Source organism: Myotis yumanensis, unplaced genomic scaffold (genome assembly GCF_028538775.1).
Source record: "Myotis yumanensis isolate MYYU_CA2020_CCGP unplaced genomic scaffold, mMyoYum1.0.hap1 SCAF_5, whole genome shotgun sequence".
Lineage (NCBI taxonomy): Eukaryota > Metazoa > Chordata > Mammalia > Chiroptera > Vespertilionidae > Myotis > Myotis yumanensis.
Window position 1 is genome coordinate 270,676 of NW_027223756.1, and position 25,881 is coordinate 296,556.

Genomic DNA, 25,881 nt, shown 5'->3' on the forward strand with positions numbered 1-25,881 from the left:
TGGAAGAGAGAGGGAAAGACAGAGAGAAACATCGATGCGAGAGAAACACATCGACTGGTTGCCTCCTGCACCCGACCGGGGCCTGGGCCGGGAGGAGCCTGCAATTCAGGTCCGTGCCCTTGACTGGACTCGAACCTGGGACCCTTTGCTCTGCAGGCTGATGCTCTGTCCACGGAGCCAAACTGGCTAGGGCTCATCATTGAGGTTTCTCTCCCTCTCCCTTCCTTTCTGAAATCCATAAAAACGGATTAAAAGAAAACACTGCACGCAGGCCTTGGGGCCCCCCGTCCGAGTGCTGCAGCCAACGCCTCGCTGTGCTGAGCCAAGACCTCACTTGGTCCTCAGGTCGCGGTTAGGAAGGCGGGGCCCTGAGCAGAGCTGGCCTCCCGAGGTCGGCGGGCGGGGGTGGGGGGGTGGGGGGTGGGGGTGGGGGGAGAGTTGGGGACGAGCATTGGGCGGGGACCGCACCCCCCTTTCCGTAACTGCTCTGCCAGTGGGTTTATTCTCGCTTCCGCGTTTCCTCTCAAGAAAGATGAGGGTTGAATGGTCTTGGGGACCAGCCGGGGCCTCCCCAGGCTCTTGCTGGCCTTCAGGTTGCAGAGGGCCTGTCAGTCACACCCCAGCTGGGGGCTGGGGGAGGGGCCAGGTGCCGCCCTGCGGCCCGGTGGCCCCAAGACCCTCCCCCGGCCTCAGACGCCCAGACACGGCTGCCCTCCCGCACCCTGCCCACTGGCCCAGCCCGCGGGGCGGCGGTGCGAAGGAGGCCTGAGCACACGGCGGCACCTGCATTGCTCCCGCTTCACGGAGAGAACGCAGCCACGCGGTCTGCCTACCCGGCGGCCACAGTCCGGGCCGGACGTCCTGCTGTGAGGACGGCCACGCCAAAGGCTCCATTTCCCGACGGCAAAGCACGCGGCTGGCGGACGAGCCGCTGTAACGAGCAAGCGTGTGAGATGTGAAGGGGCGATAAGCCGGGTCCTCCCTGTGCTCCGTGGCTGCGTGACCAGGACGGTGGCCGCACGGCCCAGCAGGCACTCATTCCTCCCGGCTCCTGCTCGGGCGGCCTCCTCCCTGGGACCCGGCCGAGGCACAGCCCCCGAGAGAGGGTGAGTGGGAGCGGGACGCCGGCCACAACAGCTGCCCGCTGCCATCAGCGACAGCCCCGTCAGTGACAGCCCCACGTGGCCGCTGGAATCCAGGCCCCAGAGCCACCTGTCGCTGGCCCTCGCTGAGCCGGCCTCGCGGACAGGAAAGGTGAGTCACGCGTGTGCAGCTGAGAAGCCTGCGCCATTTTCTAAAAGCAAACCTCTAACCCGCGATCGTCACAGACCACACGCTGCTGCACGGAATAACACGGGAGACCCCACGCACGGCGAACCCCCAAGTGCCTCCTCGCGCCCAGATTCTGACGAGGAAGCAGCTGCCGACCGCACCCTCACGTGTCCTGTGCGTGTCCTCACACACATGGGGACGGACGCCGTGTGCAGAACAGACTTCAGGTTCTCAGGGGGACTCATGGGAGCGGGTGTGGGGCTGCCGCCGCCCCGGCTGCAGAGGGTGAGGGTGCGAGGCACAGACGGGTGCTGTCCCCACCTCCCAGCTGCACCCACGGCCACGCGATCTGCACAACACCACCCCACCCCCCCGCGCCCACGGCCACACGACCTGCACGGCCCTCCCCCCCCCCCCGCGCCCACAGCCACATGACCTGCACAACCCCCCACGCCCGCGGCCACACGACCTGCACGCCCCCCCACAGCCACGCAACCTGCACAGCACACCCCCCCGCGCCCACGGCCACGCAACCTGCACACACACACACACACACACACACACACCCGCGTTCGGCAGGACTCACCTCCGTGATGATGAAGAAGTCGTCCCCGGGCTCCCCCTGCACCACGATCTTCTCCCCGTCTTCAAACTGCACAGGCTCCAGGGCGTCGGCCACCGTCAGGCGCTCCCACTTCTCCAGGGACTCTGGGGGGGCGGCAGAGTCACCCCAATGTCACCTCAGACACCCCGCCCCCAGCCCACGGTGAGATCTGTGCGAGGGAACCGGAGGAAGAGGCTGAGGGGCCGGGGGCCGGATGCACAGACCGGTCTCGTGGGACGCGGCTCAGATGTGCTGCTCCTGCACACGCCACACGCCACAGGCCACAGGCCACACGCCACACGCCCCATCCCCGAGTCTGAGCCCATGAGTGTTAAATGCTCCTCGGGTCTCCGGGCGAATAGAGCTGCTGCACTTTGCAAGCAGAACCACGGCTCACGTGAGGGCTGCTGGGTTTGACAGGACCGAGCGATGCCTGCTGCTCGGACAGCGCGCGCCTGTGCGCAGAGGACGCGGCGGTTTACGTGGCCACACTGAGGCCCAGGGCGCGGCCACACTTCAGGGCAAAGCACCTGGTGCAAAGCCACGTGTGCCTCCAAGGCTTGCAGGCTGGGTGCACCTGTCCACCCCTCCCCCCCGCATGGTCCCCTCTGACCCTCAGGAAGGAAACCCCACGGGCTCCCTTTAAAGGAGATGCCGTCGCCTGATTAACTGTTTTTGGCAAAAGAAACTTCCCGGCCTGGGCTTCCAGACACACGGATGTGGGTCAGCGGCTAAAAATACGATGCAGAGCCTCTATTTTAGATCTGGGTTAGGGGCTGCTCTCTCCGCTGCAGAACTCCTGTCAGTGCGGCACGTGCAAAGGCCACCCTTTCAACCAGCCCTGGGTCAGGGGTGTCCTGGGTCAGGGGGGTGCCCTGGGTCAGGGGTGCCCTGGGTCAGGGGGTGCCCTGGGGCAGGGGGGTGCCCTGGGTCAGGGGTGCCCTGGGTCAGGGGGTGCCCTGGGTCAGGGGTGTCCTGGGTCAGGGGGGTGCCCTGGGTCAGGGGTGCCCTGGGTCAGGGGGTGCCCTGGGTCAGGGGTGCCCTGGGTCAGGGGGTGCCCTGGGTCAGGGGTGTCCTGGGTCAGGGGGGTGCCCTGGGTCAGGGGTGCCCTGGGTCAGGGGGTTGCTCTGGGTCAGGGGGTGTCCTGGGTCGGGGGGGTGCCCTGGGTCAGGGGGTGTCCTGGGTCAGGGGGTGCCCTGGGGCAGGGGGTTGCTCTGGGTCAGGGGGTGTCCTGGGTCGGGGGGGTGCCCTGGGTCGGGGGGTGTCCTGGGTCAGGGGGTGCCCTGGGTCAGGGGATGCCCTGGGTCAGGGGGTGTCCTGGGTCGGGGGGGTGCCCTGGGTCGGGGGGGTGCCCTGGGTCGGGGGGGGTGCCCTGGGGCAGGGGGTGTCCTGGGTCAGGGGGTGCCCTGGGTCAGGGGGGTGCCCTGGGGCAGGGGGTGTCCTGGGTCAGGGGGTGCCCTGGGTCAGGGGGGTGCCCTGGGGCAGGGGGTGTCCTGGGTCGGGGGGTGCTGGGAGCTGTTGGCACAGATGCTCAGAGTTGGAGTATGAGCTGGAGACCATGACACTGACCGTGGAGGGACAGACAGACCAGCAAACACGCCTGCAGACAGAGATGGCTTGGTTCTGACCAACAGCAGTGTGTTCACACGTGTGTCCATGTGTTCATGCGTGTGCACACATGCAGGTGTGTGCATATGCGTGTGGGCAGGTGTGTGCGCACATACTCGTGCTGTGCACAGGCGCACATCCGTGAGCATGCACATGTGGCTGAGACGTGTGCGCCCGCCTTGCCCAGCACCCAGACCACGGAAGCGGCCACCGGACGGGGGCTGGACTGACCGAGGATGGAGACCTTGCTGAGGAACTCCTCGTACATCTTGCGCTTCCGCAGCGTGCTGCCCTGTGGGAGAGGGAACAGAGGGGGCTTTGTGCCCGGATCCCCGACACGCCCACGTCCCCAAGCGACCCCGGCTCTTCAGAACACCCCTTTGGGCCCTCGCGTCCCCAAAGCCCCTCCGATGACAGAGTCGAGGGAGCGGCCACCGTTTCCAATGCCCAGCACCTCGTCCCCAAGATAGAGAATCGTCCCACCGGCCCCTGCAGGACCGCCGACCACGTCCCCAGGACCACGTCCTGGCCACCGGGTATGAATGGCCCTGGAGGGCAACCCGAGCACGTCCTTAACGAGAAGGCCCCTCCCCCTTCCTCCTGCTGGCGGGACGTGGAGGCCGTGGCCGGAGCCGCGGCAGCACCTGGGCCTTCATGAACGAGGTGCAAGCTGAGGGAGCCAACCCCGCCCCACAGAGCAGCCTTAGCATGAGCAGCCACCCCGTGGTTAGGCCACGTTCTGAGTGTTTGTCACACGGCGTGGCAGCCAGGCCCTGACCCCTGACCTCTGACCCCCGCCTCCTGGGACTCACGATCTTCAGGGAACAGGGCTGGCTGGTGACCCGAGAGCACATGAGGGGGTGACAGCTAGACTTCCGAAGCCACTCTGGCCTCGAAGACCCCGTGTGGGGAGGCCCGCAGTGGAGCTACACTGTCGGGGACCCACCTCCGGCCCCCGCGGGCGAGCCCCCGGGAAGGAGCCTCCACCCATCACACCCCGGGCCGCCCAGCCCGGAGAGGGCCCCGCGGGCCACCAGCTGCGCCCCCTCCCTACCCAGGCTGATGCTCTCGGCTCCGAGGCAGGTCCACCCGTGGTGGCTCCGCCACCAGGACCCGGTCACCTTCCTCACATGGGAGCCCGAGGCACCGCGTGGGGCGGAGGGAGAGGGAAGCAGCAGTGGGAACGAGCCGTGAGCAGCGAGCAGGCGCGGCCCCCAGCTCCTCTGCCCCAGCCCCCTGGCTGCGCAGGCCAGATGCACAGCTGGAGCGGGGGGGGCGGGGGGGGGGCAGCAGACCCCTGCCCCGGCCTCCCTGCCTGGAGGGGAGAGAGGTGGAGGAGGGAGAGAATCAGGGGATGGCCATGTGCACGGACTGCCTGTCCCCAGGCAACTATGACAAAAATGCGACAGCAGTGGAGTGCGGGCAGGAATGCTGCCCCAGGAACGGGGTTTCCCACAGATGCCCCTGCAGACTCCAGGGCACAGCTGGCCTCTCCCTTGGACTCATGCTGCTGTGCACGGAGTGGCTAGCCCAGGCCTCCCACATGTCCCCCGCGTGTCCCTCAAGATCCAGAAACCCAGGAGCCCCTCCTGCAGGAGGAGACTGCACCCACGATGGGCACAGGCCTAAGGATGCCCCCAGCACAGAGGACACTCAGGCGGCCTGCCTGAGAGAGGGCACCTGTCAGCCGGACAAGGTGGGCTGGGGTGCCACTGTGTCCTGAGCCTCAGTGACATGCGGTTATAAACACCCACCTCACTGACCGCGGTGAAGGACAGACTCTCAACACCTGTTTCCTACGGTGGTGACGGTGGCGGTGGTGGTGATGGTGGTGGTGGTGGTGATGGTGGTGGTGGTGATGGTGATGGTGATGATGGTGATGGTGATGGTGGTGATGGTGATGGTGATGGTGATGATGGTGATGGTGGTGGTGATGGTGATGGTGATGGTGGTGATGGTGATGGTGGTGGTGGTGGTGATGGAGATGGTGATGGTGGTGGTGATGGTGGTGGTGATGGTGATGGTGGTGGTGGTGATGGTGATGGTGATGGTGGTGATGGTGATGGTGGTGATGGTGATGGTGGTGATGGTGATGGTGATGGTGATGATGGTGGTGATGGTGATGGTGATGATGGTGATGGTGATGATGGTGATGGTGGTGGTGGTGGTGGTGATGGTGGTGATGGTGATGGTGATGATGGTGGTGATGGTAGTGATGGTGGTGATGGTGGTGATGGTGATGATGGTGGTGATGGTGGTGGTGATGATGGTGATGGTGATGGTGGTGGTGGTGGTGGTGGTGATGGTGATGGTGGTGGTGGTGATGGTGATGGTGGTGATGGTGATGGTGATGGTGGTGATGGTGGTGGTGGTGATGTTGATGATGGTGATGGTGATGGTGGTGGTGGTGGTGGTGATGGTGATGATGGTGGTGATGGTAGTGATGGTGGTGGTGGTGATGATGGTGGTGATGGTGGTGGTGATGGTGATGATGGTGGTGATGGTGGTGGTGATGGTGGTGGTGACGGTGGTGGTGGTGGTGGTGGTGGTGATGGTGGTGACGATGGTGGTGGTGATAGTGATAAAAATGGTGGTGATGGTGGTGGTGACGATGGTGGTGATGGTGATGGTGATGGTGGTGGTGGTGGTGGTGGTGGTGATGGTGGTGGTGATGGTGATGGTGGTGGTGGTGGTGGTGGTGGTGGTGGTGATGGTGGTGGTGGTGGTGGTGATGGTGATGGTGGTGATGGTGATGGTGGTGATGGTGGTGGTGGTGGTGGTGGTGATGGCGGTGATGGTGATGGTGGTGGTGGTGATGGTGATGGTGGTGATGGTGGTGGTGGTGGTGGTGGTGATGGTGGTGATGGTGATGGTGATGGTGATGGTGATGGTGGTGGTGATGGTGATGGTGGTGATGGTGGTGGTGGTGGTGATGGTGGTGGTGGTGGTGGTGATGGTGGTGATGGTGGTGGTGATGGTGATGGTGGTGGTGGTGGTAATGGTGGTGATGGTGGTGGTGATGGTGATGGTGGTGGTGATGGTGGTGATGGTGGTAATGATGGTGATGGTGGTGATGGTGATGAAGATGGTGGTGCTGGTGGTAATGGTGATGACGGTGGTGATGGTGGTGATGGTGATGGTGGTGGTGATGGTGGTGGTGATGGTGATGATGGTGATGGTGATGATGGTGATGGTGATGATGGTGGTGATGGTGGTGATGGTGATGATGGTGGTGATGGTGGTGGTGATGATGGTGGTGATGGTGATGGTGGTGATGGTGATGATGGTGGTGATGGTGATGGTGATGATGGTAGTGATGGTGGTGATGGTGATGATGGTGGTGATGGTGGTGGTGATGGTGATGATGGTGGTGACGGTGGTGGTGGTGGTGGTGGTGATGATGGTGGTGACGATGGTGGTGGTGATAGTGATAAAAATGGTGGTGATGGTGACGATGGTGGTAATGATGGTGGTGGTGATGGTGGTGGTGATGGTGATTAAAATGGTGGTGATGGTGATGGTGATGGTGATGGTGATGGTGATGGTGGTGGTGATGGTGATGATGGTGGTGATGGTGGTGGTGATGGTGATGATGGTGGTGATGGTGGTGGTGATGGTGATGATGGTGACGGTGGTGGTGGTGGTGGTGGTGGTGATGGTGGTGACGATGGTGGTGGTGATAGTGATAAAATGGTGGTGATGGTGATGGTGATGGTGATGGTGGTGGTGACGATGGTGGTGGTGATGGTGGTGGTGATGGTGATTAAAATGGTGGTGATGGTGATGGTGATGGTGGTGATGGTGATGGTGATGATGGTGGTGGTAGCAGTACTGCACTCTTCAATGAGTACAGGGAAGGAGGACTACGGGAGGGTCAGCACACTCTACCTCCAACCCCAGACTGCCCATGACCCCTCACTCCTAGACCCATCTACCCTTTCTGGGCCTCAGTTTCTCCATCAGGAGGGTAGCCCGGCACCACCTCCTCTGTGTCTACCTCTGATCTGGGCTCCTCGCTCCCTGCCTTGCTGCCAGTGCCCTGCCGATGGCATCTCCACCTCAGCCTGCCTCCCGCGGAGCGACAGGGTCGGCCCTCAGACAACATGCCGCCACCTGATGGTGTCAGAGACCCACACACGGGCCTGCCTGGGGGGAGTGGACAGAGGAGGCACAGGGAGCCTTCCATTGCTGCCGGACACAGTCCTCCACGGTCAGCGGCTTCCCCTGTCCCTCAGGTCTTTCCAGGTGTGGAGGCTCAGGGAGGGGTCCCAACCTGCTCATGTCCACGAGGCTGCTAAGTGGTGGGGCCACAGAGGACACAGAATCGATGCCACACCACAGAGCTGCACACTGTTCTGGAAACAACCTCTCCCCAGAGGGGCAGGCACGGGCCCGCCCTGCACCCGTGCTTCCCTGTTCCACGGACGACTGCCCGCCCTCCGGCCTCTCTCCACCAGAGGAAGGGAGACCCAGCCCGGCCACCCAGCCCGAGCCATCCCAGTCCCACCGGTCACGACAAAGGCATTTCTTTTGAACAACAATTTTAACTCACACTGACCCCGGCAGGTCCGCCCGCTGGTGGAATGCAGGCGCTTGCCCGGGCCCCGAGACTCGAAAGCTCAGTGTGAAGGCCCATCCGTCTCCCGCGCAGAATGACAGCAGAGGGCGGCCCGAAGCCCCCGGGGAAGGAGACCCGCCCCCAAGGCTGATGGGATGCTCCCCCCGCCCCCCTCCCCAGCTTCAGAAAGTTTCCTCTGTGGTGAGACAGCAGGTGAGGCTGGGGTGGGACCCAGGCCATGTGCTTGCTCCGAGCGGGCGTCCAGGAGGCCAGCTGTGATCCTAGTGGCTTTGCAGGGCGTCTGCCGGCACCTCCACCCCCCTAAGGTGCACTCACCCAGGACCCACCACCTGGGACCAGGGGACTTCTCAGCCTCCTGCTGGAGAAGCGGAGCATTTGTCACGCGCCTGCTGGACGGGCACTTCACACCCGGGAGCCAGAGGCCCGGCCAGGCGGGAGGGTCCCGGTCCCTGGCTCAGGACACCCCAGCCCAGCCTCTACCACGGAATTCTGAGTTCCAACCACTTGGCTCCCACGTAAGATTCAGGTGAACAAAGGGTCCTGAAGCTTAAAAGAAAGGAGACGGTGGGTGCACCAGCCAGTGCCGGGCGCCCGCCAGGAGCCTGGAGGAGGGCCTCCCTCTGGGAGCTGTGGGGGGAAGACAGGGGACACTCTAGAGAACCCAGAATCGGAGCAAAAATTTCGGGAGGCAGCCCCCTCCCTGGCGACACCACCGATGCCCCTCCCCAGCTCCTGTGCCCGCGGCAGCGTGTCCCAGCTCCTGCCCAGCTTGGTGCTAAGCAAACACATGGGACCCACTATTTCACAGCATCAAATTGCCCACATGAGGGCCTGAGGCCGAAAGGGCAGGTCCTGCAGACACACCCTGGGGACACGCCCTGGGGACACACCCTGCGGACACGCCCTGTGGGGCACACTGTCATTTTCCTGCCTGCAGCACAGCCAGGCTATTCTTAGGGCCCAGGGACCAGAATTAACTCAGAGGAAGTGCCAGCTGCCTCGCTGGTTTGGGAACTTCTCTAAATATAAGGCTTCAGCCACAAAAATCCCACAGCCAAGCAGGGCTCGGCAGCCTGGCGGGGAAACAAGGGCTCGCACACCCCCGGGGCCAGGTGCCTCCAGGCACAGGAACTGTCCCCAAACCCCACCCCTGGAGGAAGGAGGCCTCAGGACAGACAGAGAGCGAGCAGGTGAGCAGGTGAGGAGGTGAGCAGGTGAGCAGGCGCAAGACAGGAGAACGCTGTCCACGGGCAGCACCCTGGGGCGCTCGAGCCGTTCCTGGTGCGGCCGTGGTGGGCACTCAGTGTCCCCTGCCACGTGCACGAACGAGGAGCTCCCCACGGGCGCCGACCCCGAGCCGAACCCCCCCCACATCGTGGCAGACCAGCCACACCCGTCCCTCGTTCCCGAGAGGGGCACCCCCTCCTGGCTCACACCTGGCCGAGCTCACAAGGCTCCCCGTCCTCCAACCACAGCCCCTCGCCGGAAACTGCCCCACCCAGGCTGGCCTTCACAAGACAACCAAGCCCCAGGGGCAGGTGGCGGCAAGCACGGACAGGCCCAGGGAGGAGAGGGCAGAAGAGGCCAGTCTCCCGGCAACCTCTCCTCTTGCTCACCTCCCTCCTGATGGCAGGGATTCCTGTCCTGGGCATGCCCACCCTGCCCGGTTCTCCGGGGAACCCTCAGCTACGTGCCCACCCTGCCCGGTTCTCTGGGGCCCCCTCAGCTACGTGCCCACCCTGCCCGGTTCTCCGGGGAACCCTCAGCTACGTGCCCACCCTGCCCGGTTCTCCGGGGCCCCCCCAGCTACATGCCCACCCTGCCCGGTTCTCTGGGGAACCCTCAGCTACGTGCCCACCCTGCCTGGTTCTCCGGGGCCACCCGACCAGCTCAGAAAAGCACCTGTGTGACCGCAGGCCCCCTTTGAACAAGCTCCTCACAATCCCCTCCACACCCACCAGCTCGCAGGCCCTGCCCACAGGGAGCTGGGACGTCACCCCCCCCCGCCACTCCCCAGGCTCAGGTCCGGGCCCCGGGGAGCCCCGCGGCCACTCACCATGAGGATGCGGCGATAGCTGTCGCGGTCGATGCCCCAGAGCTTGAGGTCGGTCTTGGCTTTCACGGTGGCCGCCCTGGGGGTGCCGTAGATGAGCGCCAGCTCCCCGAAGCTGCCGCCCTCGCTGATGTTGGTCACCCACTCCCCGTTCACGTACACCTGGGGCAGCAAGAGGGAGGTCACGGGACGCGTGGGGTCAGGGACCACACGGCCGCCACCAGAGGCCCTGGCATGCTCTCCTCCCAGCCCTGGCCACGGTGCCCGCCCCCCCCCCCCCGCCCGCCCTGCTCAATCCCCCGAGGCAGGTGGCCTCTGGTCAGGCTGAGAGGACGGCCTGGGGCTGGAGGTGGGAGCCACCCGGCGGATCTCCACCCCGTTCCCCGTGGACTGGAGATGGGCCTCGCTAGCCTCAGTTTCCCTGACTGCACCCCGATGAGTCCCTCCCACTCAGCACGTCCATAGGCAGGCTCCCGCCTCTTCATTCATCAACTGCCTCCTCTTCCCGCCCCGGGAGCCCCCCCTCCCCCACCGCAGCCTGGGTCTCTCCCCGCTGTCCTCCCTGCCGTCAATGGGCCCCGCCAGGCCCCACCAAGAGGCCAGACAAGATTCCCTTTCAGCCGCGAGGGCGGCTGCACCGCGTTCCCCGTGCCCTGATCCCACTGTGCCCTGGCGCAGGCCCCGCATCCGAGCGAGCACAGCGTGGACTGTGGGTCATGCAGAGCAGCCCGCCCACGGCACAAAGCGGCTTTATTCCTTCCCTCCCGTGTCAATGGGCACGAAGAATGGCCCCCATTGGGGCCGTGGGTGCGGCCTGGGGGGACTGGGCTGCCCTGAGTCATGGAAGCCATTCTTGTCCCAATCAACGCGTCATTATCTTGGTGAAAAGCGGTGCCCAGAGCTGCCCAGCGGAGGGAATGCCGGCAGGTGACGACGCCGCGCAGCGGGAGGGGACAGGGACGAGCCGGAAGCTTCAAGGGAAACGCAAGCAGAGCTTCCTGCGGAGTCTGTGCGTCCGTCCCAAGAGCCTGACCAGGGGAGCCTTCCGCCTCCACCCCGGGACCCGCCCCTGCCCCCAGCCTCCCTCAGCCCCCAGCGCCCTCCGTCCAGAGGGGCGTCCGGTCACGGCAAGAAGAAACGCCAGCCACAGGACAAGGCCCGAGGGAGCCGGCCCAGGCTGCCCTGTCCTCCCGGAGGCAGCTGAGGACGAGGGCCCATCCAGGGCTCCAGGGCAGGAGGGACAGCAGACAGCACACTCTCCTGTCTTCTTGGAGAGCCCAGAGCCCGGGGGGAGGGGGGGGCGGTGATGACAAGTCAGGGTGCAGCCCGGCGCTGGCACCTCGGGCCCCTCTCAGCTGGTCTTCCCGACGCCCACGCTCCCCGGAAACCCCGACCTGGAGCTGCACCCCGCAAACTCCAACGCGCACGAACCCCGGGTGTGCGGCTCCTCGTTCCCACCGCTCAGGTCACAGTGCGGGGTCTCCCGGAGCCCCCGCCAGGGGCAGGTCCGTTAGGACCCTCGTGCATTCAGGGATCGCGCAGCAAATCCTCCGCCGCCACCGTGTCGGTGCGCAGGTCCAGCCCCGTCTTCTCGGCCACACAGCGGGACCGGCCTGGGGGGGCGGCTGGTTCCGGTTCGGGCTGGGACCCAGAACGCTGGCACGAACGCCGCATGGGCTCCCACACCGCCCCCCGCCCCCCCGCAGGGAAATTCAGGGGGTGGCCTTTGCCGCCTCCCAGGGCGTCACGTGGGTTTCGCTAGGTTGTCCCCAAAGGCCCTCGGGCCAGCTCCCTCGCGCTGTCCCCGCAGAAGCCCCAGCGATTCTGACGGCACCGAGTCGTCAGGGAGACGCAGCCAGGGGCCTGGGAGAGGTGGCTTCTCCCCTCACACCCAGGATCCAGGCAGCCACGCCCGGAACGGCTGCTGGGAGGCCGGACACCCCGTCACCCACCACACGGCACAGGGACCCAGCACAGGGGTGTCACAGCAGAGCCAGCGTGACGGCTGCCCCCCCAACTCTCCCAGGGCACATCCCTAACGGGGGGGGCGGGGGGGGGGGCGGGCCACGGCTGGTGCTGCAGGCAGGACGGGGACCTGGGCCCAGCGGGTGGACACCCAGAGCCCAGGACTGCACGCCCCGCGAGGAGTCAGAGGAAGGCATTGTGCGACTGGACGCCGGCCCAGCACAAAAGGCCGTCTCTCCCGGACAGTGGCCTCTGTCCCTGCGGCGTCCGGCCCTGCCCCAGCTGGCACGCACAGGGCTGCTTCTTGCTTTGTTTCATTTTGTTGTTTTCTTCTTCTACTTTTAGAAGAAAAATGGTGGGAGGCCCCACTCGGCCACATTTACGCTAACGCCGTAGACTGTGGCTTCTCTGGTCGAACCCAGAGCCCCCACCCGGCCATCTGCGTCCTTTCGTTCGTTCATCCCTTCATTCCTTCATCCATCCGTCCGTTCGTGCACGCGGCAGCCCGAGCGCTGAGGCCTGGAGCCCCGTGCGCTTGGGGCCAGCAGCAGAAGGCAGGGACGCCAGCTCCCGGGACACACTGCCCACCCAGGAGACAGGCTGTGGGCAAAGGATGGTACGAACACACGCGTACACACGAGCCAGGAGAGAACGGGGCGGAGGCTCCAGAAGGTCTTGCACAGACTGTGGAGAGAGGGTCTGAGCAGAGGGCCAGGACACAGGCCTTGGATGCAGCCACACCACGTGGGGAGATGCCCGTGGGCAGGGAGAGAGTGGATGTTCCTCCGGGAGCCACAGGAGCCACGGGCGGCCCACCGGGCCCGCCACGGCTTACATCTGTGCCCCGGGTGCCGTGTGGAGAGCAGCCGGGGCAGCCTGCAGGGGGCAGCGAGGAGCCCAGGGCCCCGACAGGTCACCAAAGAGCCACCTGGGACCGGTGGCACCTGTGGACGTCGGACGCCAGGGACAGGGCCCAGTGGCCGGTGCTGCAGCAGGCGGTTCTGACAGAGGCTCGGGCTGGACCAGCTCTGACCGGACGAGGCTGGAGGTGGAGACGATGCTGAGGGAAGCACAGCAACCTCCTCAATAAAACCCCAGAAGCCGCCTCGGGCAGCACCGGGCTCCTGTCAGCACGGGCGTCAGGGGCAGAGCAGCACTGAGAACATCACCCACCGGCCGTGCCCACCTGGCTGTGCCCACCTGGTCATGCCCAGCTGGACAGGCAGCTGGGGCCGCTGGGAACTGGGGAAACTGCCAGGAGAAGCTGGGTGCCCAGGGGCGGGGAGGCCCCGCTGTCTCGCTCCATCGCCTGCCCCTGAGCCCAGACGCCACAGAAAATAAAACGCAGCTGAAACAGCTGTCTGGGAACTGGACACGAGCAGCCAGTCACCTGAGCGGCCCACGAGGCCGAGGCAGACACGGTCGTGCGGCCCCGTCCCGCCCCAGCTCCTGCGCCGTCACCACAGCCGGGGTGAAGGTCACCCCGCGGGCAGCAGGCTCCACGAGTGCTTTCTAGGTGGTGACAAAGCTCATGGCCCGTCTCTTCCCGCCTCCCGGGCTCCCGCCACCAGGAGTGGGGGCGACTGTGCAGGTGCGTGGGCACCTGGTCCGGGATGTCCCCTTCCCCGCGCCCCCGGAGGCGCCCCCTGAGTAGCCCCAGCCACACCACCTGCTCCTCCCACCAGGAAGCCCAGGTCCCCCCTCAATGGCCTTCAGCCCAGAGCACCTGGCGGCGGATTTGTTTGGGTTTTGCTCGAGGTGCCTCCCCTGGCGGCGGCGTTCCCCCCCAAAGCTCCTGTCTGAGCACCTGGGCAGGTGGAACAGCCACGGGGGTTCTTTCTCCATCCCTCGGGGTGGCAGGTGGCCGGGCAGGCTCCCTCCGATGGAACCCCAAATCCATCGTGGCTCAGGGTCCCGGCCTGCCCTATGCCGTCGACCCCACGTGCATGGGGCCCCGAGGGTCTGTGGGTGAGATAGGCCAGAGGGCACCGAGGTGCTGCAGGAAAACACCCAGCCAGCTCTGGGCCACGGCCACGCCGTGACCCGCGTGGTAACTGACAGACGCCCTGAGGGCAGGCGCACCTGCACACCCCCGTTCGCAGCTACACGTTCCCGGCAGCCGACAGGCGGGAGCAGCCAGGTGGGCACCGGTGGGTGAACGGGTAAGCACTGGGCCATCCAGACCGCGGAGTATCGCTCAGCCTCACACAGGCAGGAAACTGACATCCACTGCATGGGCAGGAGCCGGAGGGCATGTGCTTGGGGACGTCCACCCGTCAGGGACACACACTGGGTCCATACAAGGCCCCTGGAGTCCTCAGATTCACAGACAGGAAGCAGGAGGGTGGGGCCAGGGCTGAGGAGGGGGAGTGAGTGTTTAATGGAGACAGTCTCAGGTTGGGAAGATGGAAAGTTCCGGAGATGCTGGTGGCGGCGGTTGCACAGCAGTGTGCATGTGCTCACTGCCCCTGAACTGTGCACCTCAAAATCATCAACAGCCAGGTGGGCAGCCCGGCCGGTGTGGCTCAGTGGTTGAGCGTCGACCTAGGAACCAGGAGGTCACGGTTCAATTCCCACTCAGGGCACAGGCCCAGATTGCGGGCTCGATCCCCAGTGGGGGGCGTGCAGGAGGCGGCTGATCCATGGTTCTCTCTCATCATTGGTGTTTCTACCTCTCTCTCCTTCCTTTCTGAAACCAATAAAGTATACTTTTCTTTAAATGCTCAACACAGTAGGTTTATGTTCTATGTTGTGAGCATTTTACTAACGAGAAAACGGAACGGCCCCAGGCCAACGCTGAGCAACATCGTGACCGCAGAGCAGACGGCCATGTCCCGGGCGCCCCGTCCCAGCCGCTGCGTGAGGCCTCGCTCCCACCGTGGGGGCCGGAGGCTCTCCTCCCAGACCCTCCGGGGAAACCGGAGGGAATCCGGGGGAAGGGGGGGAGGGTAAGGGGGGCTGAGCCCCACGCAAAGGCCGAGGGAGGAGCTGGCATTTCCTGAGCCCACGGGGCCGGGGCCGAGTGCCCTTTTAGCTGGAGATGCCACGTTCCAGGAATAAAACAAGTCGGAAGATGCTTTTATACTTAGAAAGCGGATTATAGCTCTTGGCAACACACAGGCCGGCAGGCACTTCCACCGTCTCCGGAAAACCACGGTTCAAGCTAAACCTGGTGTTTGTGGCGTTTGGTCACCTGGCCGACCCCTCAGGCACCACTGGTCAGAGGGCAGCGCCCACCCACAGCAGGGGGTGCTCAGGGTGCCCCACCCGCTAACAGGCCAGGCTGGGTGCTCAGGGGGCTTCGGGCAGCAGGGGCACCCGTGCAGATTTGGGGTCCCCCTCTGCTCCACGGACAGGTGTGGGGTCCGCTGAGCAGGATGGGGGGGGGGGGCAGAGGGCCAGACAGGCCACGCCCACCGAGCCCCACCGGCCCCGCGCCAGGACTGTGGTCTCATTTGGCCTGTCCTCCCGGAGGACTAACGGGGACACAGAGGCTCAGGTGCCAGCGGCAGGTGACAGGCCTGAGCCTCGGGCCCAAGCGAGGGATATCTGACCTGCTGTCTGCCCACAGGGCCAGGGAACAGCTCTGGAGACCCCAACGTTGGGCCCCCAGGCTCCTTGAAAGAAACAGCCCGGCCGGCGTGGCTCAGTGATTAGCGTCAACCTATGAACCCGGAGGTCATGGCCTGGGTTGCAGGCTCGATCTCCAGCGGGGGGTGTGCAGGAGGCAGCCGACCAATGATTCTCTCGTTGATGTTTCTATCTCTCCCTCTCCCTTCCTCTCTGAAATCAACAAAAATGTCTTTAAAAAAAAAAAAGAAAGAAATGGCAAAGCACTCTGGGCAAAAGGGTTTGCCCCCACACCCGCTGGCTTAGCAGACCTCAGGTTTCCACGCTCAGCACGGCCCCAGCTTCCCGCACACGATCGGCACCGGGAAGAGGCCTTTGGAATTTAACAGGAAGATTCCCGTGACTCCGAGAACGCAGGAAAGGGAGGCACGTTTCAGGGCAAGGGGCAGTGGGAAGCGAGGTCCGGACCACGTGGGCACCTGCAGGGGGGCGGCCGAGAGGGGAGCCGGGCCGGCTGGGCAGGGCCTTGGAGGAGGCACAGGGGTTTGCAGGGCAGAGCAGGCGTCAGAGGAGACAGAAGGGTGCAGACCCAGAGGTAAGACCTTCACTCGTGAATTCCCTGCCTACTGGCCACCTCCCCCCCCCATCGCCACCCCCAGTGTACACGGGGGACTGTGCCCGGGCCCAGCACACAGCCAGTGCCCCCTAAACACAGGAGCAAGAATAAACCAGGGAAGCGGAGATCTGGGGATGGTGAGGGCGGAGGGGGAGCTGGATCCGAACCAGGAAAGAGCCCACACACCCCCAGGGCCCCCTCGCGCCCAGCGGCTCTGAAGCAGGGCCGTCGGCGTCCACGCTGAGGACGCTGCCCAGCTGGGCCCAGGCCGCACCCGCGTCCGTCTTCTCTGTTTCCTGGGCTGGAGTTTTTTTTAACCCAAGTGAAGCCAGCGGAGCAGACTCTGTGGGCTGGCAGCCCGAGCCTCCCGCCTCCGCACTTCCTCCGTGGCCCTCGGCTCCTGCCTCAGTGTCCCTCTTTGGTGGGAGAGAGAAGCCCCCTCCCCCCTCCGCCTGGCCCAGGGCCTGCGCTCGGCAGGCACGACACCCCGACTCTCGTCTGCGGGCTGCGGCCCTCAGACCACGCGCGTGACCTCACCGAGCTTTCCATGGTGACTCATTTCCTCTGCCACCACCTCCGGAAGCCGGGGCCGCCTGCCCGGTTCCCAGAACGCAGCCACAGCGGACACAGATGGGCTGCTGGGGAGATAATAAGTCCCTGTCCCCCAGAATAGCTCGGCTGGACCGGAGGCCGAGCCCTGAAACACCCTGGCTGGGCAGCCCGGCCGGGGCGGCATCCCTTGGCAGCAGGGGGCCCACCTCGAGGGGCTACGGTTTACAAAGGAGTGGGTGGGCGTGGAGGCCACTAGCTGCCCTGTCCCCAGTGCTGGTGTCTGAGGTCCAGGGGTGACTCAGGGGCCAGCCTGGGATGCGGTGGCTGCAGGGTCTGGCAGACACACCCTGAATGTGCACGAGGGCACGGACCCCAAACTGCCGGGGCAGCCTAGCACACGTGGTCGCGCCGAAGTGCAGACCAGAAGCAGTCCCACGCAGGACGGCTGGGGGCCACAGGGGCCACACCCGAGGGGCACCGTTCATGCTGACACCCAGGTAGTATGTGGGGGGACGAAAGGAGAATCAGGAGCTGACAGGCCACCGAGGGTGGGGCTCTTGGCACAGGGGTTGCAGGAACGAGAGGCCGCGGCATCCAGGCCACGCTGGGCGCATTGTGGGTGTAGCCGGTGGGGGACGCCCAGAGCCATGCAGCAGGGGGCAGCCCAACCGTGATTGAAGGATAGCAGTTCCATAAAAGTGTGGGTCCCCCAACCCGAGACGGGCGCGAGTAAATAAACAGTAAAAAACAGGAGAAACCCCATTCTGTGAGACAGGCCGTGTCTTAACACCCAACGCGCCCAACCTCTCGGCCACCGACAGACCTGCAGACGCGGACGCTGCCCACGGGAGCTCCGCCAGCAAGCGCCTATGTCAGACTGCGCTCCGTACGTCCCTACCAGCTGTTGATGCCACGGGTTACTCTTCGGATGAACATTTACCACCAGGAAGAAGGCGTTTCCAGGCCTCAGCTGGCCAGTGACCAAAGCTGGACGTGGACCGAGGCGCTATTTCCCCAAACCAGCCAGGAGGTACTTACATCCACTTCCCCTTGGTCAACGACGTAGAAGTTGTCGCCTTCGTCCCCTGAAACAACAGAGAGATCCAACGTGTTTCACGCAAAGGACACAGTTGCGCCCGTTTGTCTTGTAGCCTCTCTGTGCGCTGCCGCCTACACCACCCAGGGAGTCCTGGGTCTCGTCTATTCCTTAAAAGTGTTTAAATGGCCCTGGCCGGTGTGGCTCAGTGGATAGAGCGTCGGTCCCGGGTTCGATTCCGGTCAAGGGCACGTACCTTGGTTGCGGGCTCCTCCCCGGCCTGGGCCGTGGTCGGGGCTCGTGCAGGAGGCAACCCAGATGTTTCTCTCTGTCTTTCCCTCTCTCCTCCACTCTCTCTAAAAATCCACGGATTAACAAGAAAGTATGTAAATGAAAGGTCTGTATCTCAGGTGCAAAGACAGTGCTTTGCTGTGCACATTCCCTGTGAACTCCCTTCAGTCGGCCGGCGAGCATCGCGCCTCCCCACGGCCCCCAGTGCCTGTGTGGGGACCTCGCCCGCCCCCCATCCGCGTGCTCCCCGGGCCCAGGTCGTGGACTTGACAGCAAGATCACTGACACGTGATCAGGAAACTGCTGTTTCACTGGTGACTTTCCCCGAAGACACACAAGATTTTACATGAATGACTCAGTGAACCCGGCCGCGTGGCTCACTGTTCCCGGTCCGGGCACAGGCCCGGGTTGCGGGCTCGACGCCCAGTGTGGGGCGTGCAGGAGACAGCCGACCCAGGATTCTCTCTCATCCTTGATGTTTCCAGCTCTCTCTCCCTCTCTGAAGTCAATAAATACATATTTAAAAAACAAACAAATAATAAATAACTTTAAGGGAACAGCCCGATGCCCCCGTCGGCTCGCTCAGAGAGGAGGGGGCCTACCTTGCTGTATGACGGTCTCCCCGGCGATGTGCGTGACGGGGAACATGGCGTCGAATATGTCACTGGAAAGAAGACACAGTGAATGTGAGACCCGCGGGGGCCCCGGCCGGCGTCCCTCACCTCACAGGGGCTCGGTCTTGTTGCAAGAAGATCGTCCCGTCAGGTAACGGAGGAATTCAACCCTTCGTCCCTGCCCGGAGGCTCAGCTGGTTACAGCGTCCTCTCGATGCTGTAAGGTCGCGGGTTCGATCCCCAGTCAGGGCACATACACAAATCAACCGATGAATGCATGCACACGGGGGACAAGGGGAAACAAATCAATGTTTCTCTCTCTCTCCCTTCCTCTCTCTAAAATTCAATAAATCAAGTAAAATAATAAATAAATAGAATCTGCCCTGGCTCAATGGATAGAGCGTCAGCCTGTGGACTGAAGGGTCCCGGGTTCGATTCCAGTCAAGGACACACACCTCGGGTGCAGGTTCCCCGGCCCTGGTCAGGGTGCGCGCAGGAGGCAACCAATGATGTGTCTCTCTGTCTCCCCTTCTCCCTTCCACTGTCTCTAAAAATCAGTGGAAAAATGTCCTCAGGTGAGGACGACCCTAACAAATTAATAAAGTCCTTCGTGACCCCGCTGTCCAGGCAGCGGCCCCGCCGTCCTGGTCCTCCTCTGGCCCGGGCGGGTTTGCCGCTCGGGTTTTCACAGAAATGGGGTCACCCTGCAAACGCCGCTTTGGACTCCAACTTAGAAAGCGAGAGGAGCAACGGGCTGCCCACCCTCGCGCCGGCGGGATCCCGCGAGAACCCGGTCCTTGCCCATCGCAGGCGCCCTGAGCAGCTGGATCGGAAACGGGATCCAAGGCTGAGCCTTCGCGTTAGACACCAGACCCTGACCTGCTGCTCGGTGAGCCACACCCAGCGAGGCCACGCCCAGGGCTGTGCCACGGCAGCTGCCACGTAATTTCCTAAATCTCGTTGTGGAGTGGATAGAGGCAGAGATGCCCCCCAGCCGGCCTACAGGAGGTGGGCAGGGCGCGGCATGCTTGGCGAACCCTTCACCTCCAGGACCCCAGCCAGAACAGAGTCAGAGGTCAGCGTCCGCACCCCAAATGCAATGACCGCCCTCGAGGGGCTAATTAAGGGGGCACCTGAGAAGCTGTGTGATGTCAGGCTGAGCTGCAGGAAGCAAACCAAACGCAGAACCAACAGCCTGCACCTCCTGCTTCCAGGCCCCAGAAAACGTAGGTAAGTCCTCAGAATAGCAGCTCTCTTCTCTCTACTTCTGACGGTCTCTCTGCCTGAGGAGGCAGCAGGGGCTCTGGGCAGGTTTGTGGGGGCCCCTCCCAGGCCCCTCACTGGCCGCCCAGCCCGGCCTCTGTCCCCTGCCGGGCCAGGATTCTCAGCCTGCAGACACCTCTGGTCACATTTTACAACTGAATTTCTTCAGAACCACCACTTTGGGGCTCTTCACACAAGCAGGTCTTTAAGAAATGCTTTTGCAATTCCAGCTTCATATGTGGGAAAAAAGAAAAAGAAAGAACAAACTTGAACTCATTACGGTAACATTTCCCAGGAGCCGGGCCCTGCGCACCGCCACCCGCCCGGGCCGATGCCCGACACGGCGCTGTCTCTGCTTCGGGCCACAGCCTGAGCACGCGCCCACTCTCTTCCCAGGCATGACTTGGGAGCAGGCTGGCGAACGTGCACTTTTCCCTTCAAAATGAGCCTGCCCAGCCCGGCCGGCGCGGCTCAGGTGCTGAGCGTCGGCCTAGGAACCAGGAGGTCACGGTTCGATTCCTGGGCAGGCCACATGCCCGGGTCGTGGGCTCAATCTCCAGTGTGGGGTGTGCAGGAGGCAGCCCATCCATGATTCTCTCTCATCATTGATGTTTCTCTCTCCCTCCCTCTCCTTTCCTCTCTGAAATCCATAAAAAATTTAAAAGAAAGAAACACGCACAAAAATGGACATGCCCTTGGACCTGCAGGGCTTACACTCTCATTCGTAGCATTTTCACCAAAGGAACAGTTCAAACGTGCGGGTGGGGCAAACACAGGTTTACAGTTGTGAGTACACAAAACAGAGTCTATTCCTGTGTCACCACTTATTACTTGTGTTGTTTTCCGTGCCCTTGCCCGCCCTGTGGATAAGACGTAGTCATGGAAACGTGAGTATCTGCAGGGTAAGAACACACTTATAAATAACGCAAAGAAGCCCCAAGGACGCTGAGAAGATGAACCCAATGAAAAGGAAAACACAAATCATCAGAACTCGCAGGATGCAGCAAAAGCCGGACTCAGAGGGAAATTCATAGCCTTGACTGCCTACAGTAGAAAAGGAAGAAGCTCTAAAACCAAACACCTGAACTCCCACCTTAGGAAACTACAAAGATGAGCAAACTAAATCCAAAGTAAGCGGAAGAAAATAAACAATAAACGTTACAACTGGAAATCAGTGGAATTTAAAATAGGACATTAACAGGGAAAGTCCATGAAACCAAAGCTAGCTCTTTAAAAAGATTTTTAAAAATCGTAGAAACATCTAGCCAGGCTACCCCCGCCCCCCACACACACACAAAGACACAAATCACTAATGTCAGAAATGGAAGGGGGACATCACCACGGATCCCGTGGACATTAAAGAATAAACATGCCGAAACCGGTTTGGCTCAGTGGATAGAGCGTCGGCCTGCGGACTGAAAGGTCCCAGGTTCGATTCCGGTCAAGGGCATGTACTTGGGTTGCAGGCACATCCCCAGTAGGTGTGCAGGAGGCAGCTGGTCGATGTTTCTCTCTCATCGATGTTTCTAACTCTCTGTCCCTCTCCCTTCCTCTCTGTAAAAAATCAATAAAATATATTAAAAAAAAAAAAAAAAAAGAATAAACAATGAAAGGGACCAGCACACGCAGTTACCGATATTGGGGGGGGGGGGGTGACCATCTCACTGGCTGGGGTGCCCCCAGGACGACCCTACCAGCCACCATCCTAGGAGGAAACCAGGGGGGCAGGGGCTCCCGGAGCCGCTCAACCAGGAGCCCATCCCCCGCACGCCCACCTGGAGGCACCACGGGGGGCGGGGAGTGGCCAGCAGGGGCGGAGCTGGGCTCTGCATCAGCCCAGGGAGAGGACAGGGACCCAGGCAAACGCAGTCCCCGACTCAAGTCAACAGCAAAACGGGTGAACACCAAACAGGGTGTCACTCATTCACTCAACAAACACAGAGAGGGCGACCGGGGCCAGCCTCCTCCGCCACACACACCGCAGGGCGACCGACGCCCCTCCCTGGACCGCCGTCCGCCGTCACGCGGCTTCCTTGGCCGGGAGGGCGGTCAGGAGGCCCCAGAAGCGGCCGATGGTTTTCACAGCCGGTCGAGGATGGGCACCGGAGGCCCCTGCCTCCCACACTGACCGGCTCGCTCGGAGCTGGAAACCTCATCACAGCCTCTGCTCCGAGGGCTCGGGACCCGCACGTGGGTGGCCCCCAACTGGGGTTCAGCAGAGATCGGGGTGGGGGCGGGTCACCTCCAAGGCCTCTCCCCCGAGACTCTCCAAAGATCCCGCCCCCGGAAGGAGAGGGGGACACGCTGCCTGCAGTCACACGGCTGCCAGGGGGCATTTCAGCAGCAAAGCCAGAGCCGTGCTGGGCCTGAGGAGGCCCGCCCACTGCAGACCCCCCTGCGGCTCAGGCCTGGGTCAGCCTGGCCTGGACATGGTGGCCGGCACGTCCACTCCCTGGGCTTTGCTTCCTCAGGTACAACAGAGGCCTGGCCTGGCCAGCACAGGGGTCTGCAGAGCCCCACGTCTCATCCATCTCTCCCACCTGAACAACCCTGTCCTCACCTCCTCCAAGAAGCCCCCCGGGATTCCTCCCCCCATCACCACCAATCAGGGCTCCTTGGTCCCCACTCGCTGTAGGAAGCTGGAGTCTGTCCCCCTGCCCGCCCCCCCCCCCGAGTCTGGACCCAGAGGGGGACCGTTCTGCAGGTGACCAGTGAGAAGCCCAGATGGATGAGGCGTCTGGGGAACTCCTCCGACCAGTCGCTAAGCCACCCAGTCACCACAGGGCAGGCATGACCCCAGGCCCAGGCCCTCTGTGCAGGCCACGCCCAGTGTCCGAGGTGGAGGACGGGAGATCCTGGAGCCGCTCCAGCCCTGGCTGCCGGCCTCCCCCTCCCTCCCCCTCCCGTCACCTCCCGGGGTGGAATGTTTGTGGGTAACGGCACCTTGCTTATTTTAAACGCAGCGGCCCACGGAGCGATCATGAGATCCGGGCAGCTGGTGCGCCCAGCCTCCGGCCCCTGCAGCACGTGGGCGGGAGGCGCGGAGAGCCCTCCGGGCTCCTGGACGCCTGTGCTCTTCCCGCGGCTGCGGAACCGATCAGAGGCTCCCAGCTGTTCCAAAGGGCCAGGCACGGGCCTGACCATGGGCGGGGCAGGTGCACGTGCAGGACCCCGTCAGCGGTGGGGGCAGGGGACACAGATGCAAGAGCCCCCAGGTGCGTGAGCCGCTCGGTCAGCTTCTAGGGGGGACCCAGGCGGTGACCTCCCTTTGGAGCCGAGAGAGCAAACAGGGGTGGGGGCGCTCCGTGACCTGCGGGGGGTCCGGCAGGGACGTGTCCGGAGGGCGGGCGTGTGAGGTGCGTGGACTCCCAGAGGGTGGTCTCTACGCGTCGTGGCCGTGGCTCCCCCACAGGGAGGGGGACTCGGGGCACTGGGTCTTGTTATTCATCTGCCTGGCCTTTATCCTGAGAGAAAAGGCTGCCCGGAGAGTGGCTGCTCCTCCCACCCTCACTGCCACCACTTCATGCTGAAGGCACCGTGGGACACGCCCATGCCCACGCCCAGGCCACGCCCACGCCCAGGCCACCCCAGGCCACGCTGGCGCAGGAGGTGCCCAAGGGGCTGAGGAGGCAGATGGGCAAGGACCAGGCACACAGCCACCCAACAGGCCTCATCCCAGGGCCAGGCCACGGAGGCCGCGTGCGGACCTGGCCTGTGCGTGGATGTCAGGGTGCGGGCACACCTGAGCCCGACTCCCACGGTCCACTCCCGCCAGGCCCACGCCCAGCTGCGCGGGCCGCCCCAGGACACGATCGCAGGCCTGGAGCCTGGGTGAGAGGCGTTTCCCGCCCCAGGACCCTGGGCCTCGATCCCGGAACAGCTTCACAGGACCCTCCCCCGTGACGGCAGCTGGTGGGGCGGGGACAAGGACAGGGACGGACCCTCGGGCTCTCACGGCTGCAGGGCCAGGAGGAGGGTCAGAGCGCAGCCCGTCCCGCACCCGCAGGCCAGGCTGAGCCTCAGTGTCCTCTGTGCAGGGGCTCCTGAGAGCAAGGTCGCCGCCACGACCCCGTGCGCCCTGCGCCCCGGGACCCTCCTCGCCCAAAGCCCCGCACCTCCCCAGGGGGGTGCAGGCCTCCTGTCCTCCTCCTGAGCCCTGCCGGCCTGTCCCTCCCTCCCCACCCAGACGGTCGGTCACTAGTCCTAGCCACTCGCTCCGTCTCCAACAGCTCCAACGGCTCCAACGGCTCCAACGGCTCCATCGGCAGGGGCACAGTGACACCAGGTGGCCGCACCTCCCAGCCTGGGACGCAGCCTCTCATCACAGAGCTCCCTGAGCGGCTGTGGGCGGCCCTCTCTCTCCCTCTCTCTGTGACGCCCCGCCCCCCCTCTGTCTCTGTCTCTGTCTCAGTCTCTCTCCTCCTGGCCTGGGGTGGGCACCACCCTTCCTCACTCTTGTCCCGTCTGGAGCAGCTCCTGCCCACAGCTGGGACCTCACGGGAGGAAGTGGGCAGGGCGTGTGGCGTGGGGTGGGGGGGCCTCCTCCCAAACCCCCGAGCCGGTCAGGGCTCCACACAAAAGGAGGGACATGGCAGGTGCTGCCTCCTCTGGGGGCCGGGGGGCAGCAGGACAGGTCAGGGTAATCGGGGTGAAGCATGTGGACGCGGAACCAGGACGGCTGGGGCCAACCCCCAGCTCTGCTGCCCGTGGGCTGCGGGGCCTCGCAGAGCCGCCCACCGGCTCCCCGGGCCCAGCCGGACAAGGCCCTTCCCCGTCTGTGCTGCTGGCCCCGGCGTCTGTGGAGCAGGACTCAGATCCCAGCTTTCCCTCCACAGCCACGGGCCTGGGCACTGCCCTCGCTGCTCTGGGCTCAGCTTCCTCGTCTGGAACACCAGCCTCCGTGGTCACCGTTAAATGGTAAATCGAGAAGGTCCCAGCGATCGGCCTGCTCCCGAGGGCACCCTGCCTTCCCGGGGGACAAGGCCCAGGGGACGCGTACCCCAGTCCTGCACCGGGTTGGGCCCCCTCAGATGCTCAGCCAACCCTCAGAATGACCCGGAGCGAGAGCCTGAAGTCTCCTTAGGAACCCCTGCATTCCCCAACCTGGCACGCTGCAATTTAAATGCCACCCTGTGCCCAGATAACCCGGGGGCGAGCGCTTAGCCGGGTAAAGCTGCCCCGGCCTGGCCCCGGCGGCGTCAGGCAGGAGCCCGTGAACACCCCACACAATTAAAAACCAGCTTGGAATCTCCCGCAGGCCATGGCTGCACAGAACGCGCTTGGTGACCAAGAGGCCGTCCCCCAGAGGGGCTTGGAGCACACACACAGGGCGGGGGAGGGGGGCGCCCCCAGGCCCAGCCACTGCCTCCCGTGCAGGGGGCGCCCCGCCCACCAGACACCCCCGGTGGCTCCCACAAGCACAGCCACCTGCGAGGACGGCCTGGAAAAGAATGAAACACGAGGCAGACCTGCCAGGGGACCAGACACCTGTCTGCCAGGTCTGCCTCCGCACCAGGTGAAGGGAGACCTCCCAGCTCATGGCCTGGGAGCCGCGGTGGGACACGGGCCAGTTCTATATCAAACGGGTCCATAAATCCAGTGCAGGTTTTTAAACAGAAAATGACCTACAATTCACATGGAAAATGACCTAAAATCCACATGCAAAGGCCCCTAACAGCCAAGCCATAGTTGTTGTTAATTCTCACCTGAGGATATGTTCCCATGATTTTGAGAGAGTGGAAGGGAAGGGGAGAGACAGAGAAACATCGATGTTGGAGAGACACGTTGATTGGTTGCCTCCCGCATGTGCCTAACCAGGGCCAGGGAGGAGCCTGAAACTGAGGTACATGCCCTTGACC

At 63.7% G+C, this 25,881-nt stretch overlaps 1 protein-coding gene across 2 annotated transcripts in view; it reads right to left on the bottom strand.

The window, feature by feature from the left end:
• Positions 1 to 25,881, bottom strand: part of PRKAR1B (protein kinase cAMP-dependent type I regulatory subunit beta) — a 63,697-nt gene that overhangs the window by 10,554 nt on the left and 27,262 nt on the right. For both annotated transcript variants that reach the window (XM_070414220.1, XM_070414219.1), the window contains exons 5-9: positions 18,749 to 18,810; positions 17,858 to 17,904; positions 10,120 to 10,278; positions 3,716 to 3,776; positions 1,859 to 1,980 (exon numbers count right to left, since the gene is read on the bottom strand). In XM_070414220.1, the coding sequence (XP_070270321.1) occupies positions 1,859 to 1,980; positions 3,716 to 3,776; positions 10,120 to 10,278; positions 17,858 to 17,904; positions 18,749 to 18,810 (451 nt within the window). The remainder of the gene's footprint in view (positions 1 to 1,858; positions 1,981 to 3,715; positions 3,777 to 10,119; positions 10,279 to 17,857; positions 17,905 to 18,748; positions 18,811 to 25,881) is intronic.